This window comes from Dendropsophus ebraccatus, chromosome 4 (assembly GCF_027789765.1).
Source record: "Dendropsophus ebraccatus isolate aDenEbr1 chromosome 4, aDenEbr1.pat, whole genome shotgun sequence".
Classification (NCBI taxonomy): domain Eukaryota; kingdom Metazoa; phylum Chordata; class Amphibia; order Anura; family Hylidae; genus Dendropsophus; species Dendropsophus ebraccatus.
In genome coordinates, this window is record NC_091457.1 from 64595187 (window position 1) to 64613937 (window position 18751).

An 18751-nucleotide genomic window follows, 5' to 3' on the forward strand; every position below is an offset into this window, starting at 1 on the left:
TTCTCCGCCGGCGGTGCAGGCCGGGTTCTGGTGTGGTGTTTTTGGGTCTGGTCCTGTGGCATGGGGGTCGCAGGACCGTCCCATGGCCCCCGTTCCCTGACTGTGCACGCCTGCGGGGTTGGTGGCCACTGACTGGCACGGTGTGGACTTAGTGTAGGGACCCATGTGTATCAGATACCTGCACGATGGTACATGGGGCAGTATGGCTTGATCAATTCATACACAAAATTCTGATGTGTTTTTATTTAGCCTAGGGGCACTAGTATCAGCCATAGGTGTGAGGTGCAGCGCTCTGTTTCTTCCCTGAACCACAACCTTATCCACTAAAGTTCAATGGTATTAGTTTAAGATGTTTCCCAAGACCTTGATATTGATGGACCATCCTAATGCTGCGTTTACACGGAGTGATAATTCGCCGGATCGTACGATTAAGGATTTCGAAATAATTTTTTTTTAAACGATCAGCGTTTAGACGGAACGATATATCATACGGGAAAATCATTTTGCGATCGCTTAAGCCTATCTCACACATAGGTTAAATCGGTGAACGACACGGAACGATCTGCGAATTTTTTGTGAACTACCAACGACGATTTGAGAACATGTTCAAAGATCAAAATGAACGGTTTCTCGCTCGTTGCTTGACCGTTTGCTGCGTTTACACGTACAATTATCATTCGAATTTGATCGTTATCGTGCAAATTCGCACGATAATCGTTCCGTTTAAACACAGCATTATGATAGGCTATCAAGACCAAATTGGTGGATGTACAATTCATGGCATCCCCACCCTACCAAGCACTATATCCTCCTTACCAAGCACAGTGCTATACATTCTGAGGTCGCTGTGTCTTGTACTGTAGCTCATTCCTATTAGCCAGAATAGAAGTGAGCTTCACAGAGCTTCATAGCAGGCACAGTCACTACAAAATGTTTAGAACTGTGCCTGAAAACCAATTAGGAGGACACTTGTTGAAGTGCTGGATCGGTGGGTGTTGGACTCCATCAGTGATTAATGCTAGGGCTGGGTTGACACTACATTTTCTTAAATCCATTTTTTGCAAAAAAAAAAATAGGATGAAAAAAAAAAAAACTGCTGCCTTTTTTGTGCTTCCATTTTGATCCGTTTTTCCATTGACTTTCATTGTTTAAAAAAAAAGGATCAAAACGGATCAGTTTCTTTTTAACAGCAACTAAAATGAGGTCAACTACTTTTTTTTGTACGTTAAAAAAACTGATCAGTTTTGATCCATTTATTTTACAATGAAAGTATATGGAAAAATGGATTAAAACTTTGCAAAAAACGGATTGCAAAAATGTAGCGTGAACCCAGCCTAACTTGTCATTTAAAAAAAATGGGTTTTTTTATATTATTGTGAAGGCTTCAGGGCCCTTATGCCCACTCTGTTTTTATTTTATTGCTACACACCTTCATCCCATGAGAGGCATTTTACTATTTGGTTATCTTTACATGTTCACACAACGAATCTTTTGCCTAAATCATGGCCGCTGTTGCAATTAGGAGGAGTGCTCCAGCACTTCAAAAAGTGTACTCCTAAATATAAATATGAGGCTAAAGGAATGTTATTTAGTTGCAGGGGGTGAGAATAAAAGGCTGAGGGGTGTGAATCAGGCTGTGTGGGGGGGGGTGTATTTGAGGCAGAGGGAGCTTAAAGGAGAACTTCAGGTAGAGGGGGGAAATAAAACTTCTGCAGAAGCAAATAGTATTACTTACATATCCATCCCAGTTTTGAAACTAGGGTTTTGTTCTGTATTGTGTTTCTGTACTTCCTGGTTGAGCAGTTGTACTCGTACTACAGGTTCCAGAGTGCAATGCTTTCCCTCAGCTGTTCATCACAGTCCCCCACCCTGCACATTCCCCGCCCAAATCTGTTGCAGAACATCTAGGCTGTGTTCACACATTGCAGTTTAATTGAGTTACTGAATTATTTGCAGAACCTTATCATTTTATTGTAGTCTCACTCACACAGCACACAATTACTACCTGTAACACCACACAGCACGCTGTTACTACCTGTAACACCACACAGCACGCTGTTACTACCTATAACACCGCACAGCACACTGTATTCTCTACCTGTAACACCACACAGCACACTGTTACTACCTGTAACACCGTACAGCACACTGTATTCTCTACCTGTAACACCATACAGCCCACTGTATTCTCTACCTGTAACACCACACAGCACACTGTATTCTCTACCTGTAACACCACACTGTATTCTCTACCTGTAACACCGTACAGCCCACTGTATTCTCTACCTGTAACACCATACAGCCCACTGTATTCTCTACCTGTAACACCACACAGCACGCTGTATTTTTTACCTGTAACAGCACACAGCACGCTGTATTCTCTACCTGTAACACCACACAACATGCTGTATTCTCTACCTGTAACACCACACAGCCCACTGTATTCTCTACCTGTAACACCACACAGCACACTGTATTCTCTACCTGTAACACCACACAGCACGCTGTATTCTCTACCTGTAAAACCACACAACATGCTGTATTCTCTACCTGTAACACCACACAGCACACTGTTACTACCTGTAACACTGCACAGCACACTGTATTCTCTACCTGTAACACCACACAGCACGCTGTATTCTCTACCTGTAACACCACACAGCGTGCTGTATTCTCTACCTGTAACACCACACAGCACACTGTATTCTCTCCCTGTAACACTACACAGCAAACTGTATTCTCTACCTGTTACACCACACAGCACGCTGTATTCTCTACCTGTAACACCACACAGCACCGTATTCTTTACCTGTAACACCACACAGCATGCTGTATTCTCTACTTGTAACACCACCCAGCACACTGTATTCTGTCCCTGTAACACCACCCAGCACACTGCATTCTCTACCTGTAACACCACACGGGGCGCTGTATTTTCTACCTGTAATATCACACAGCACTGTATTCTCTACCTGTAACACCACACAGCACACAGTATTCTCTACTTGTAACACCACACAGGTGTTATGCCTGTTTTTTGTCCAGGTGGGTTCAGCAATGTTGGCTCTGATCCTTTGTGCCATTTAGCATCATTTAATTGTGTTAATCCATCATTTTTTGTTAATATGCTGCAGTACTGCAATGGAACTCCAACATGTGTGAACATAGCCCTAATTTCACTGCAGAAGTGAAGTTGCAGGTCAGAGATGGGGAATCAGTCAGGGGATTGGGGAATCCAGCCAAGCCTCCTCTGACATCACACCCGGATCCCTGTCTGCATCATCAGCTTGTGCCTAGCAAACACACACAATGTGAGACAGAGGCATGGAATATTTGTCTTCTAAGGCTATGTGCACACTGAGGAAAAGGTGAGGAATTCAGCTTGAAATTCCTCCCGTAAAATATGTACAGAGCAAAGTCCCATTGTGTTCAATGGGTTTTCTGCTCTGTTGTTCACACTGCAGAATTTCCGAGCAGAATTTTCTGCTGTAGATCTGCTAGAGGAATCCTATAGAAGTCGATGGGGGGCTTAAATTCTGCTTGAATTCTGCCTGAAACCTTCCAGCTACAATTCCTCGAGAATTCCTCAGTGTGAACCCACCCTAAAGGGGGAGAGCAGAAGGAGCAGGAGACAATGTGGATTGGCCCAGAGGCCATTTTTTCTTCCTAGATTTTAATCAGCTACCAGTATGACAGAACCTTACAGATATGGTAATACATTATATAGACACATCTATATAACTTTTAATGTACTTTTAACAGAAAACAAGTTTTTCCTTATGTGGAGTTCCCCTTTAAATCAGACTCAGGGGGATTTACATATGAGGCTAAGGGGTGTGATTAGGAGACTAAAGTGGTGTGAATTAGCTCAGGAGGGTGTAAATATAAGACTGAGAGACATGAATCAGGTTAGTGGGTGAATATGAGTTGAAGGGATGTGAATAAGGCTAGGGAGTGAATATGGGGCTGAGAAGGTGTAAATCAATCTCAGGCAGTGTGAATCACTACCTGTGATTCTAGCAGCCACACCCCTTTTTAAAGCAAATGTACCAGAAGGTACACTGCGTTGAGATTTTGACATCAATAGACTGGCGCCAGTGCTGCGGTGCTTTTTTGAACAGTGACCCGTTTCCCGTGCACATTGCCAGTCTATTCTGGGGCACTAGCCCAGCCTGAGTCACTGGAGGTGAGCCCGCCCGCCCGCCTCCAGTGTGATGTTTTGTGCTCACCTCTGTGACACGGCTCCATTAGAAATCATGGAGCTGCGTTACAGTGGGGGGGGGGTCTCATCACACTGGGGGCTGGCTCGCCCCCCTCCAGTGCTTCAGACCAGTCTGTTGACGTAAAAATCTTAAAGCGATGTACCTGCTGGTACATTTACTTAAAAGTTCCTATGCAATAGTTAACCAGTAAAAGAACGAAGGGGAAAAGCAACAAACTTAGAACAATGTCGGAATCAGGGCTCTAAATGATAAATAAATTATATTTAAAAAAAAAAAAAATTCATTTATACTGGCCACAGGTCCTCTTTAAATAGATCTGTGTAGCAGCAACTTATGCAATGAGTGGCCAAAAGCACAGCTATATAGGAGAATGGCCAAAGAAACCTGTCCGGAATCATAGAAAAACCAATGGTCTTAAAATAAACAAAATACATTTTTCATAAACTTTATACTTAATCTAAGCAGCTGTTTTATTTTACTCCAACCTCCTATGAATAAAGAGGCATTGGGGTGCTGTAGGAACTCTAATAACTGCATTGGTTATAACACATCTTCTTGACGTTCATCATAAACTGCTCACAGAGTCACCTTAAATACTTAGATATTGCTTATAATTTAAATTAAATAGAATATTTTAAAGCTCTATTACTTACATTAGTTATACACAGCAGAGCGAAAAGGAATGTAATAACCGCAACAAGAAAAGTAAAGAGTTTCCGGTGTTTCTTAAAAATAGCAATATCATCTGCTAAACCAGTGATAACTGCCTCCATTCCGCCCATCTGCATAGCAAAAAAAAATAAGCACAAAAAGTATTAATTACTTTATATAGCCAATAAGCATCAATGTGCTCTAATAGCATCTGTTCATCCTGTCAGCATTCTGTCAGATTGCCAATAATAGTGTAATTTGCTTTTCTTCATTTAATAAGAAAGTTTGTTAGACAACTTCATTCCATCTGTTCTTTTAGAATATGAAGAGTTAAAAGGGGAGAATCCTCTACTCTTGACCCCCAGTATACCTTAAAGTGTCACTTTAGTTTTACTTTTCAAATCTAAATCAATAGTATATGTCATATAAAGCAAGTTTGCAATTAACATTCTTTTTTTTTAAGTTATCATGGAAAACACACCACTTTTTGTCTTCTGACTCTTTTTTTCTCAAAAAACAGGAAACAGTCAGAAAACAGGAAATCCTGTGTATCCCAGGCCATCTGACCGCTCACAGAGAGAAGGCCGTCATGGACACATTGAGCCGTGACTCTCTGTACTAGCCGGAATTCCTGTGTTTAGTCTGTTTTTTTTCAACCAGAAAAATTTGCCTTCAGGAGACTGGACCTGGATTTCTGGTAAAATCAGCTTTGTTTTACAGTATGAGAACAACAAAAAACTAATGAATGTGTATGGCTTTATTTCAAATCTACTGTTGATTTAGATTTAGAAAGTTATATTGACAGTGATACTTTAAGCTCTGGGGTCATGCATTATGTGGTTCTCATCTTTCTAAGCCCACAATCATCCACTGAATACAAGGTAAGGCTATGAAAAGAAATGTACAATCAGAAAATCATAATGTTTACACTGGTAGACAGAGCACTGAAGATAGATTGATACTATAACTAGTAGGTTTCCTGTATAGATTGAGAAATGGTGAGCAGAGTAATCTCAATATCATTATAATGTAACAGAGTTTACCCCCAGCCCGACTATATGCAGGGTTAAAATGGCCTAGGCTAGATTATACCTTGGGATATATTCCGGCCTAGGCCAATTTATACCCCCTCAGGCCATTTTATACTCCATGAAATCAGTAGCATTGAGTGATATACACAAGAATTACTTAATTGTTCAACATTTTATTAGGGATTCAGCTTTGTCTGCTGAGTTAGGTGAGAAGCAACTGATGTAAATCTTAAAAATCTAAACACACAGGGGGAGATTTATCAAACATGGTGTAAAGTGAAACTGGCTCAGTTGCCCCTAGCAACCAATCAGATTCCACCTTTCATTTTCCATAAAACGGACTGCAAAAAATGCATTGTGAACCCAGCCTTAGGCCTCATTCACACATACAGTAATTTTTCTGGACTGCAAAATCTCCCTGGAGTGTGACCTGGAGGAATTAAATCTGGCCTAGGCTATTTTACACCCCTGGTATAGAATATATCCCTTGGGGTATACTGTGACCTGGGCCAGCAGTGAGAAAACCAGTGACATGATAACTTGGAGGGATATAGTCTGGCTTAGACTGTTTTACACCCCCACATATAGAGTTTATCCCCTGGGGTATACTGCTGCCTGGTTCAACATTAGATGGATATATTGTGGCCTGGATGGGTATACTCTAGGCTATGTTACACCCCGGGGTATACTCTGGCCTAGGCTATGTTACACCACGGGGTATACTCTGGTCTAGGCTATTATATACCCCTGGGTATACTCTGGCCTAGGCCAAACTATACCCGGGTATAATTTGGACGGGGGTTAATCTGGCCTGCTACACTGGGAGAAGACCATGATAATTACAGTCCTCTCCCAGCTCTGTGTAATGAGATCAGTTGGGCTCTAATTGATTGGCTAGGTAAGTCTATGTGAGATCTCAAGTGACACAGAGCCAGGAGAGGATCACGCTTGGCATGGTCTTCTCCTGGCTCGTTCTCTTGATCAGTACAAGTCTGAACACTCAGACCCAGACCGATCAAAACTGTAGACGTGTCAATTATATGTCAAAATTTTTTACAAATGACAGTGACACTTTAAAAATGGAAAATGCTGCTTGCTATAAAGCAGAATCGTTCATTTTATCATAAGATATACAGCGAAACAGAAAAAGAAATGATTTGTGGGCTGGAATTGGAAAACCAAAACCCACAGTTCTGCCACTTTTGAGGTATTTCATTTTTACACTGTTCACTTTACATTAAAGAAGTCCGGCAATTTTTTTTTTTATCAAAGTATTGTATTGCCCTCAAAAGTTATACAAATCCCCAATATACACTTATTACGGGAGATGCTTATAAAGTGCTTTTTTCCCTGCACTTACAACTGCATCAAGGCTTCACTTTCTGGATAAAATGGTGATGTCACGACCCGACTCCCAGAGCTGTGCGGGCTGTGGCTGCTGGAGAGGGTGATGGCAGAGGGATACTTAGTGTCCCTCCAGTGCCCTGTGTCCCTCAGTGTCCTCCTGCCATCATCCTCTCCAGCAGCCCGCACAGCTATAGCTTTCCCCACAAAATCATAAAACAACAATAATGGGGAAAAAAGAATGTTATGGCTCTTAGAAAAAAAAAGTATTTTTTATTATGGAAAATGTCATTTTTGTTTTGATACACAGAATAGTTAATATGTCATTCATACCTTTTGGTAGATGCTAAAAGAAAAGAAACAAAAAATTGCAGGCTTTTTTTTCTTATGACCCCTTTCAAAAAAATCATAATTTGTATCCAATACATTATATTAACCCCAAAGTGGAGTTATTAAAAAAATGCAACTAATTTTGCAAGAAACAAGCCCTCATACAGATATGTCATAGAAATATTAAAATGTGTACCTGGACGCTCCAAAATAGGTCCATCACCGATAAGGGGGTAATAAATACATGCATACTACAAACACTAAATACATACTAAAACACAACACCTATCACAAATTATATGGATGAAGTGGCTAATGAAAGGCTAATAAAAATAATACTCTCAATATATAATAAAAAGTTTTAGGGTCCTTTTATACACACAGATATCTGACAGATTTTTGAGGCCAAAGCCAGGAACAGAAGTATACAGATCCTGCTGCTATTGCACTGCTATTCACTGGTAGTAGATTTAACTGCATTTTTACTTTTATATTGAACCTGCACATCAGTTCTAGTCATGTGAACAGGCCATTACTTCTGTACTGTCACTTGATAACTATAGAATGATTGATATAGACTATATCCTGATAGTAGAGAATTTGTGTAGTAAAATATTTATTAAATAAAGTTACAATGTAGTGACAGTGTATTTGTTTTACCAGTCCCCTCATTTATGACAGACATATTTGTGCTTTATGGTGATGTTGGACTGACACTTCCTGCTCTTTTGAGATCACTTTTCATAAACCGGCTTATTATCATCACAGGCAAGACTACAAAGAAATGTAACACATAATCCTGAGGGCGTTGTTTGCAGTGCTAGTCGGGCCATGTAACACAATTTTTTTAGAAATACTTACAGCACTGTCAATGCCAAGTGTAATCAACATTATGAAAAATACTATAGCCCAAACTGTTGAACCCCGGAGCGTAGAAATTGCTTCTGGATATATAATAAATACAAGTCCAGGTCCTATAAAAAAAAAAAAAAAAAAAAAATTTTAAAGGCTTACATATGAAGGAGCAATATAACAAAAAATTTATATCTGAAACATGTCAAGCTTGAAATGCATAGGGATGTTTAACAGCAAGGGGGAGATTTATAAAAGGGTGTAAATATATATATATGGTGTACACTGCCCAAAGCAACTAATCACAGCTCCTCTTACATTTTACCAGAGCTGAAAGCTGAGCTGTGATTGGTTGCTGTAGGCGGTTTACACCAGGTGTATATTTACACCCTTTCATAAATCTCCCCCAAAAAGTTTACAATGGGGGGGGGGGGATTTAATAACCCTGTACACCTGCAGTCTGCTGTAGAAAAGTCACAAATGTTTGCACAATCTCCAGTTTGTGCAAAAAAAATTATTTTTTTCCCCCCTTTATGTTGGCCCTGCCAAGACCGGAAAAGTGGGTGGGGCTTCTGAAGGGTGTGTTGTCTAAGCACATTCACATTTATAACAATATATGCTACAGAACTAGCATATATTGCAACTGAAATGTATGTCAACTCGGGTGATGGTAAACCTGGTGTGCAGGCCAGCTGTTGTGCAGTGCCTAATTCCCCATAGTATATATTTTTTGCGGGACAAAATAGTGTAGTCTACAACGTAGTTACAAGTAGGCTACATTCAGTCTATTCATACTGTGTTTCCCTGAAAGTAAGATGCCCTCCTAAAATAAGACACCCTAACTAACCTACCAACTAGCCTAAAGTAAGGCATCCCCCCGAAAATAAGGAATCCACTACTCTAAACTAGGGCACCCCCCGAAAGTAAGGCCGCCCGTTGCCACCCGCTGCTACCCAGGACTCCCCTAGTCACCTAGTGTGAGTATTCCGGGGAGGGAGGGGGATGTCTTATTTCATACCCCGAAAATAAGACATAGGGGGAGATTTATTAAATTGGTGTAAAGTAGAATTGTTTTAGTTCCCCCTAGCAACCAATCAGATTCTACTTTTCATTTCTCACAGATTCTTTGAAAAATGAAAAGGTGGAATCTGTTTCTAGGGGCAACTAAGACAATTCTACTTTGCACCAGTTTGATTAAAGGGGTAGTGCAGCGCTAAGAAATTATTCACAAAATAACACACATTACAAAGTTATACAACTTTGGAATGTATGTTATGTATGTGAATGGCCCCCTTCCCGTGTTCCCCCACCCCTGCCCGTGTACCCGGAAGTGTAGTGCACTATACATACCTGATTCGTGTCGAGCGACCCCGTCTGTAATCTTCTGTCAAAGACGTCATCTTCGGGAGGCCGGCCGACCCGCTCCTGCCGTCCCTCATGTCGCCCCCCCCTCTGCTGCGTCATCAGCTGCTCAGCCGGGATTGGCTGAGCGTAACTGTGCTCAGGCACGATTGGCTGAGCATAACTGTGCTCAGCCGGGATTGGCTGAGCACAGTTATGACACCGCAGAGGGGGTCGGCATGAGGGACAGCAGGAGCCGGTCTGCCGGCCTCCCGAAGAGGACGTCTTTGATAGAAGATTACAGACTGGGTCGGTGGACACGAATCAGGTATGTATAGTGCACTACATTTCCGGGTACACGGGCGAGGGTGGGGGAACACGGGAAGGGGGCCATTCACATACATAACATAAATTACAAAGTTGTATAACTTTGTAATGTGTGTTATTTTGTGAATAATTTCTTAGCGCCGCACTACCCCTTTAATCACCCCCAAAGTGCCTGTTTTGAGCAAAACTTAATATAGTGGTGCCTTGGATTACGAGCATAATTCGTTCTGGGACTGTGCTTGTAATCTAAATCCACTCTTAAACCAAAGCAAATTTTTCTATAAGAAATCACTGATATGCAGACAATTAGTTCCACGCCCCAAAAATAATGATTTTTTTTATTGTAAATAACATGGAAAACAAATGAAACAAACATTTAGAAAAAGCTGGATCTGTGATATTATAAGTTACTGTACATTATAGAAATCAGTATGTGGTGTATAATGTATAGTGAGTGCATAAACCTGAAAAAACATTAGCAAACCCCATAATGGCTGAGTTTGAGTGCAGGCACAGTATAGCAGCAGTGTGTATAGCGGAGTGTGAGTGCAGGCACATTATAGCAGGAATGGAGAGGATGGGAAACACAAGGGCTGGCAGAGACCGCATGGAGCATGAAGGAATGAGCTGGGCAGATGTGGGCACATAATTGCAGCACTCTCTGTCCAGGGAGAGAGGGGTTACAGCTATGGAGAGAATATCTCCACAGTCCTGTCCCCTGATGTAAGCCCCAGCCTTAAGGGGATCTGCTATGATTTGAAAGGAAGGGAGACTTCCTGAGTCAGAGTACAGTGCTGTAGACCCCGCTATGCAGACCATGCCCCTTCCCCGCTCTGCCTCCCACCCAGTACAGGGAGCTCTTAAACTAAAGCAATGCTCTTAAATCAAATCACAATTTTGAAAGACTGTGAGCTCTTAAACCAAAACAGTCTTAGTCCAAGTTACTCTTAAACCAAGGTACCACTGTATAAGGCACTGTTTTTTTTGGGGGGGGGAAACACGTTAATAACCCCTTAACGACCGCGGGCGTATATTTACATCCTGCGGTCATTAAGGTTGTTCAGAGCGGGGCCGCGGGGCGACCCTGCTCTGAACCGCCGCGGTCCCGGGTGCCGCATGTAGCCCGGGACCGCGGCAATTAGCGGGCATGGTCCGATCGCAGTGCCCGCTAATAAGGTAATCAGATGCAGCTGTAAAAGATGACAGCTGCATGAGATTACCTGATGCAGCCGTTCCCTGGTGTCTAGTGCCAGAGATCGCCCCCCGTGACGTTGTCCCGGAAGAGCGATCCCTGTGTCTGCGCCGTAATGGCGCTGATCCCGGCTCGGCATTCAGTTGCCGGAAGCAATCGAGTGCCTATCTCATCAATCTATGCTGTATATCCTATGCAGCATAGATCTCAATGAGAGATCAGTGTTCCTATACTAGAAGTCCCCCAGGGGGGCTTCTAGTATAAGTATAAAAAAAATAAATAAAGTGTTGTTATTAACCTCTTAAGGACGCATGACGTACCGGTAGGTCATGCGCCCGTAAGAGGTGTTCACAGCGGGGCCACGCGTCGACCCCGCTCTGAACCGCCGTGGTCCCGGGTGCCGCTTGCAGCCAGGGACCGTGGATATTAGCGGGCACGGTCCAAACATGACAGCTGCATCCGATTACCGGATGCAGCACTTCCCTGGTGTCTAGTGGAGGAGATCGCTTCTCCGGAACGTTGTCCCGGAGGAGCGATCTCCGTTACTGCTGCCGGCCGGGGACCACTCCAAGATGGCGCCGTCCTTGGCTCGGCACTCGTTTGTTTTCGGCTGTAGCCAAAAGCAAACGAGTGCCTATCTCATTGATCTTTGCTGTATAAGTATACAGCAAAGATCTCAATGAGAGATCAAAGTGTATATACTAGAAGTCCCCCAGGTGGGCTTCTAGTATATGTGTAAAAAAAATAAAGTATTGTTATTAGTAAAAAGCCCCCTCCCCTAATAAATGTTTGAATCACCCCCCTTTTCCCAGGTTTTAAATAAAAGTAAATAAATAAATAAACTACTTTGCTATCGCCGCGTGCGTAATTGCGCGAACTATTAATTAATCACATTCCTGATCTCGCACGGTAAACGGCGTCAGCGCAAAATAATCCCAAAGTCCAAGATTGCGCATTTTTGGTCGCATCAAATCCAGAAAGAATGTAATAAGTGATCAAAAAGTCGTACATGCGCAATCAAGGTATCGATAGAAAGAACACATCATGGCGCAAAAAGTGAAACCTCACACAGCCCCATAGACCAAAGGATAAAAGCGTTATAAGCCTGGGAATTGAGCGATTTTAAGGAACATATTTTTGTTAACAATGGTTTGAATTTTTTACAAGCCATCACATACAAGAAAAGTTACATATCATTTTAATCGTAACGACTTGACGGACATATATAACAAGTCAGTTTTACCCCAGGGTGAATGGCGTAAAAACAAATACCCCCCAAATAAACAAAATGTTTTTTTTTTTTTATTTCACCACACATTGAATTTTTTCCTGCTTTTGCAGTGTACTTTATGAAAAAATTCAGCTTGTCATTGCAAAAAATAAGGGCTCATGTGGGTTTCTAGGTGAAAAATTGCAAGTGTTATGGCCTTTTAAGCACACGGAGGAAAAATCGAAAACGCAAAAAACTAAATTGGCCCGGTCCTTAAGGGGTTAATAAGTAACGCCAAAGTATGTCAAGTATGAGCTCTGACTTTGGCTGTCCAGGTATGATGGGAATTGTAGTTTTGCAACAGCTGGAGGCCCAAAAGTTCGCCATCTCTGCCTTAACCCAATTGAATGCAGATTCATAGCATATACAGTATATATATATATATATATATATATAATTTTATTTTATTTTTTTTATCTTATGCGGATGTGGTGTCTCACCACAGGTGTTACTAGTCTGCACACCCTTCGTAACAGTCTGTAACTCAAAGTCAAGTTGTAATGAAGTCATGTCTAAGTTTTGCCACTAGGTGTCGCTAGTATGTATATTTATGTCTGCATATTGTACAGCTGTAGTGAACAAACGGATAATGTTTATTTAGGATCTGCACACCAATGAGAGCTATTCTTCTCCTTCCACCTATCTCTATCCCTCTTTCTCTTCGCACTCACTTCTCCACCACTCACAGGAGTTGTTATACACCCTGTAGGAAGCTGTCACATGGGGAGAGGACGTAAAGTCAGTCCAGTCTAGTCTAGTCTGGAGTGTGGTAGTGGACAGACGTGTGGGAGACACAGACACCCTTTTCTTCTTAGAGCAACACTTCTACCTCTAATGCAGTGCTAAACACTACTAGAGAGGACAAGTCAGAGATCACCCACGCCGTGAACATCTCTAAAAGTGCAGGACAGTATCCAAGAGGAACTGATCTGGATAGAGCAAAGCAGCCAAGAGCCTACGCACTCTGTCTCACAATGCAGGTGACATCGGGACAGGCTCAGTCACTTCACTCAACTCAGGTAACTAGGACTGGGGCTTGTGTCACCCTAATAGGACAAGACAAGACAAACTCCTCTCCACTACTCTGAACTCACTCTACTTTCTAAGCAGGCAACCTAGCCAGCACTGCTATTCTACCTCTACAGTTTTCAGCGCAGATCTAGTCCAGTCAAGTCAATAATTTATCATGCTGCTGGGACAGAACAGAAATGTATACTTACCTGTTCTGCTCTGCCGCAGCTGCTGGTTCCAAGGTAGCTCGGTGGTGTCTGCCACTGTCCTCTTCTTCAAAACCTCTAATGATGTGCCGTGTGGACAGGAAGAGAGAATAGATTTTGCAGCTGCAGGGGGCGGAGCGGGTAAGTATACACCTCTGTTATGTTCATAGAAACCCCGGCAGCATGATAAACAATCAGTTTTTACCAGATTGGCCTTTTAAGCATTAGTGTAATTTTTTTGTATTGACTAACAAGAGACAGGTGAGTGCACAAATCAGTTGGAGCCCACTGTGTGTTTGAATTGCTGCACAAGCTATGTATGATAATTTGTTAGGAGGAATGCTGAAAATATCACTGCACAAACTCCATTTCTTTATTTGGACTGTGTGCAGTATCCCATGTGCAGTGGGATGCCAGGAACATCAAAGTAAGGGTAACAGTTTCAGGACTCAGGACCATTTATGTACATAGAGTGCACTGAGAAATATTTCTACTATCAACCCTAAGGAAGGTGGTACAGTATGTAACTTGCAATGGAGATATAAGTGGTGCCGCACACCACCTCCTTATGGTCTGGAATTACTATGTTTTTGTATATACTTTTTATGTATTTGGAGTGAGATGTTTCCCCATGGTTTATATGCACTGTGTGGTTTATATGCACTGTGTGGGGAATAGCTCTGGTCGATCCTAGGTAGCAGTGCAGTAAGCAGGGACACAGACAGGATAACGTCCTATTTAAGTGTTTTTATTTCACACTTAGCACAAAGTAAAACCTTAACAAAGGCTTTAACACAAATAAAACCCTGCTCGGCTGAGCACTTACTAGTACATAACAAATCCCTGACTATACGTGGGACCAGCTATCCAGCCCACGGGTACAAATAACAGAGTATGGTGTGGCCCATGCAATACCTTCAGTATTCCAGCAGACAGTTCTCCAGGTCTGGCCACACTCAGCACTGCAGTGAGCTTCTTTTTAAGGCCCTGATTACCCCCAGCTGTGGGCTATGGAAGCCCAGGACCGAAGCCCGGGTGGAGTGAGCGTCCCACTGCCAACCTCACTCACTCCAGAAAAAGCAGGTCCCAGTACGTATTTTTACAATCAGTCTATGTTAGCTATGGCCAACACAGACAAACAGGCTATCAATCCTGCTTTACCTGTGTCTGGGTTAACCCCTTGGTTACCAGAGACACACCCAGGGCTTACCAGACACAGTTTAACCACTTCAGTGGCAGATATCTGTGCTCCCAAACCATGCCTCTCTTACAACTGTTATACAAATCCACACTCGTCCTAAAGCTCATTCTTTCTAGTTTCCTGGTGCTTATCTTACTTTTTAGGGTCAGAATATCCAGGTGGGGAGGTACCACTAGGCTAAGGCATTGGATTTAGATGCACATGAAGCATCCTGGTATTCATAGGTGGATAAGGCATTCAGCTCACCACACAGTGGTAATGATGATTTTGTTTTTGGTAGATACTGTATGCACAAGGTCCTAGCAAGGGTATGGTGGAACTTTAGGAGTCTGGAAGAATCTGTAAAAAAGCTCCATTACACTTAGAGATCTGAGAGTACAAATTTTCCAGATGTGGTAGTTTTCCACTATATTTAAGAGCAATTGGGAAACAGGACTTATACAATGATCAAAAATTATATTCAGATGCAAACATTAGAAATCATATGTAAAATGTGTGACCTGTAGAGCATTTTATGGATAGGTTCTGGATATGTGACTTAAACAATGCCTGAATGAGGTGGACAATGGCCACATAATTTTGCCAATAATTCTACAACTTCACACAGCTATTGGTCACCTCTGGCAGGCGTAGTTTGCAGCCCCAACATGTGAGCATGCCACAAATGTAATTTATTAACCCACTAAGTGATTTTGCTTTAAAACCACAAGAGGGCAGTCAAGCACAAGTTTCTGTACACTTTAAAACAGGAGTTGCCATTATAAATGGAGATTAACAAATTACTAACAGGTCAAGCATAACTACAAATTTCTGGTTCCCATAGCAAAACTTTGCGTAGACCACCATGTATGTGTTTAACTTGTTTAATTATTACAACCTTGACTCACAAACTATGTCCAGTGATAAAAAGGCAATATAAAGTAGGGGTACTGTAAATATCTTCAACATTCCTGTGCACTGGTGGAAGCATTTCATTGCCTGCTTCAATTACAGTGCTGATTAAAGGAACCTCCCCTAGAGTACAAGCAATCCCCTATGGACTATTTGTAAACTATCCCTTGCTGTTCCTTTTTTACAATGCAGGGCTGAGTCAATGGAATTTTATGAAATGCGTTGGAGTTGTTGTTTGTTTTTCCTTCCTTTTCCCCTCTCTGGTGTTCTTTTCGCTCTTTGCCAGTTTTTTCAAAACAGCATTGTAAGAGTTTGTCGTTTTTTTCTGCAAACTGTGCCATTTTTCTCCCATAGAGGTTAATAGAATTTTTTCTGTTGCCCCAAAAATACCAAAGGCAAAAAAAGCCACTCACAGCCAAGGTCAAAAACACCAGAAAAGAGGCCAAGATGAGGTTTTTTTCCGGCATTTTTTTAAGGCCAAAAAATAAGCCACAGAAAATCTGTGTCTGAGGGCACCCTTATAGTGAGTCTCTTATGAGTGGACTTATATAAGCAATCGTTTGATTGCTTATACAATTGTAGGCAATGCTACTTTGCTAGGATGCCAATCAGAATCCACAACAGGCTCATTCTGTTTACCGGATCACACAATCACTACTGACCAGGGCATCTAGAGATTTCAATGTCTGAAATTAAAGCAACTCTGTACCCACAATCTGCCCCCCTCCCAACCGCTCGTACCTTTTGGATAGCTGCTTTTAATCCAAGGTCTGTCCTGGGGTCCGTTCGGCAGGTGATGCAGTTATTGCCCTAAAAAACTACTTTTAAACTTATAGTCCTGTGTCAAATTGGTGTGGCCTAGAGTGTCTATGTCTTAGGCCTCCACCACCTCTTTGTCTCTCCTCCCCACCATCTTCATCATTAGCAATGCCCCAGGCAGGATTTAGAATTCAGCCATGCTGAATGTTCATATGTATAGGTAGAATGTGAGAGATAACTGTCAGCTGAACAATCATTTTGGCTGTAAAGGTGTATAAGGCAGAGTATGTAAGTAAGACAGGGAGAGGGGCGGCAACTATTCATCTGGGCGGGGAGCTGCCCAGGACTAGTCACTGCTCTTTCCCATTGGCACACAGTGCAGGGATGATGGACAGGCAGAGAGGCCCCTTAGTGGCCTCTCTGTCTATCAATCAGCCCCACACTGCAAGCCGACAGGGAGAGAGCGGTGACTAGTCCTGGGCAGCTCCCCGCCCAGATGACTAGATGCCGCCCCTCTCCCTGTCTCACGCGACAGAATAAAACTTCTTTTTCTGCCTAATAAAGCTACTGCGGCTGCAGCAGTAGCTCTGTATGGTGCTCAAGGGAACAATATGAGCACAATTGTGCTAATTGGTTACCTTTAAAGCAGGATAGGAAGACCCACCGGTAATTGCAGAAGAAAATACATACAAGCTTGTATTGAGTCCAAAATAATGAGTAATTAATTGAGCAGCCACACACTGGGTGACTATACCAGGCAAGAACAGCAATTTGCAGGATAATGGAACAAATCCTCACAATTGATTCTTGCAAACCGCAAACATGCCACAGCCTGGCCACAAGATAACTAGCAGCAGGCCTAGAGTAACAAGTATAATATGCTGGATACACCAACAGCCAAGACATAGGGGGAAATTTATTACTCGTAAGCCGGTCTTAAATTAGGCCCCACCCCAATTACCCTAACCAGATTCACTAAAAGGTGCACGCCTCTTAGTGAATCTGGGGGTACCTGCACTTGGTCAAGCCACCGTGTCTGCATTTTTCTAATCAAATAACCAGTTTACAATTCAATAATCTATTCTGTCTTGACACTACATTATTTAGCACTAAACCAGTGTGATGTGACCTTTGCATTGCAGTGTTTGATAAGGCACAGTGTCTTGCTTCTGTGACATTAGAACATTTGTAACATTGTAGAGGAAAAGCAAATCATTTACCCTCTGTGGCTACATCTTCAATCTTAACGTTGTTTTTTTGAGCCATATAACCCAGTATTGAGAAGATAGCGAACCCAGAAATGAAACTTGTCACACAGTTCACAGTGCTTGTGAGCAGAGCATCCCTGCAATGAGAAAAATAAGATAGATGACATTGTTGCTGATTTTAATTCCCAAATGTTGGACAAATAGATAATGTAATTTAAAGAGTAGCATGTCAAAGAGACATATCAAAAGTTTTCATTTTTCAGTGTTGAGACCATGACCATCAGTAGAATGAGTAGGAAAACTACTGACAACTGGATGACCCCATAGACTTACATTGGAAGTTCATGTGACACAGAGCCAGGAGTGAACGCACTAAGGCTGGGTTCACACTATGTTTTTGCAATCCGTTTTTTTTTTTTCATCCGTTTTTTTGCAAAAAAACGGATGGAAAACGAATAGAAAGTCGGATGTATGTGTGTGCATCCATTTTGATTCATTTTCCATTGACTTCCATTTGAAAAAAATACAGATCAAAACGGATCTGGTTTTTTTTAGGGGACACAAAAATGAGGTCGACCACGTTTTTGGGTATGGTAAAAAAAATGGATCCGTTTTGATCCTTTTTTGTTAATAATGGAAGTCAATGGGAAAATGGATGCACACAGTTAAATCTGTTTTTTTTTTTTTCATCAGATTTTCATCTGTTTTTTGCAAAAAAACGGATTACAAAAATGAATTGCAAAAAGTAGTGTGAACCTCGCCTTAGCTTGTTCTACCCCAAGCTCCTTCTACTGATTGGCTGCGGTCTGACCCAAAATGGTCCATTTGACATATCAAAAGGTTTTTTTTGTTGTTGGTGGTGGGTTTGTTTTTGTTTTTTTAAGACCGTGCCAATTTCAGTATATATTACATCT

At 42.0% G+C, this 18751-nt stretch overlaps 1 protein-coding gene across 4 annotated transcripts in view; it reads right to left on the reverse strand.

Moving 5' to 3' along the window:
- The window catches only part of SLC6A2 (solute carrier family 6 member 2), a 112498-nt gene that overhangs the window by 18383 nt on the left and 75364 nt on the right, over positions 1-18751 (reverse strand). For all 4 annotated transcript variants that reach the window (XR_011362763.1, XR_011362762.1, XM_069968456.1 and 1 more), the window contains 3 exons: positions 17850-17974; positions 8441-8553; positions 4877-5005 (listed from right to left, as the gene is read on the reverse strand). Coding sequence is in view for 2 of the 4 variants with exons in the window: in XM_069968456.1 (XP_069824557.1) it covers positions 4877-5005; positions 8441-8553; positions 17850-17974 (367 nt within the window). In the remaining 2 variants the exon portion in view is untranslated. The remainder of the gene's footprint in view (positions 1-4876; positions 5006-8440; positions 8554-17849; positions 17975-18751) is intronic.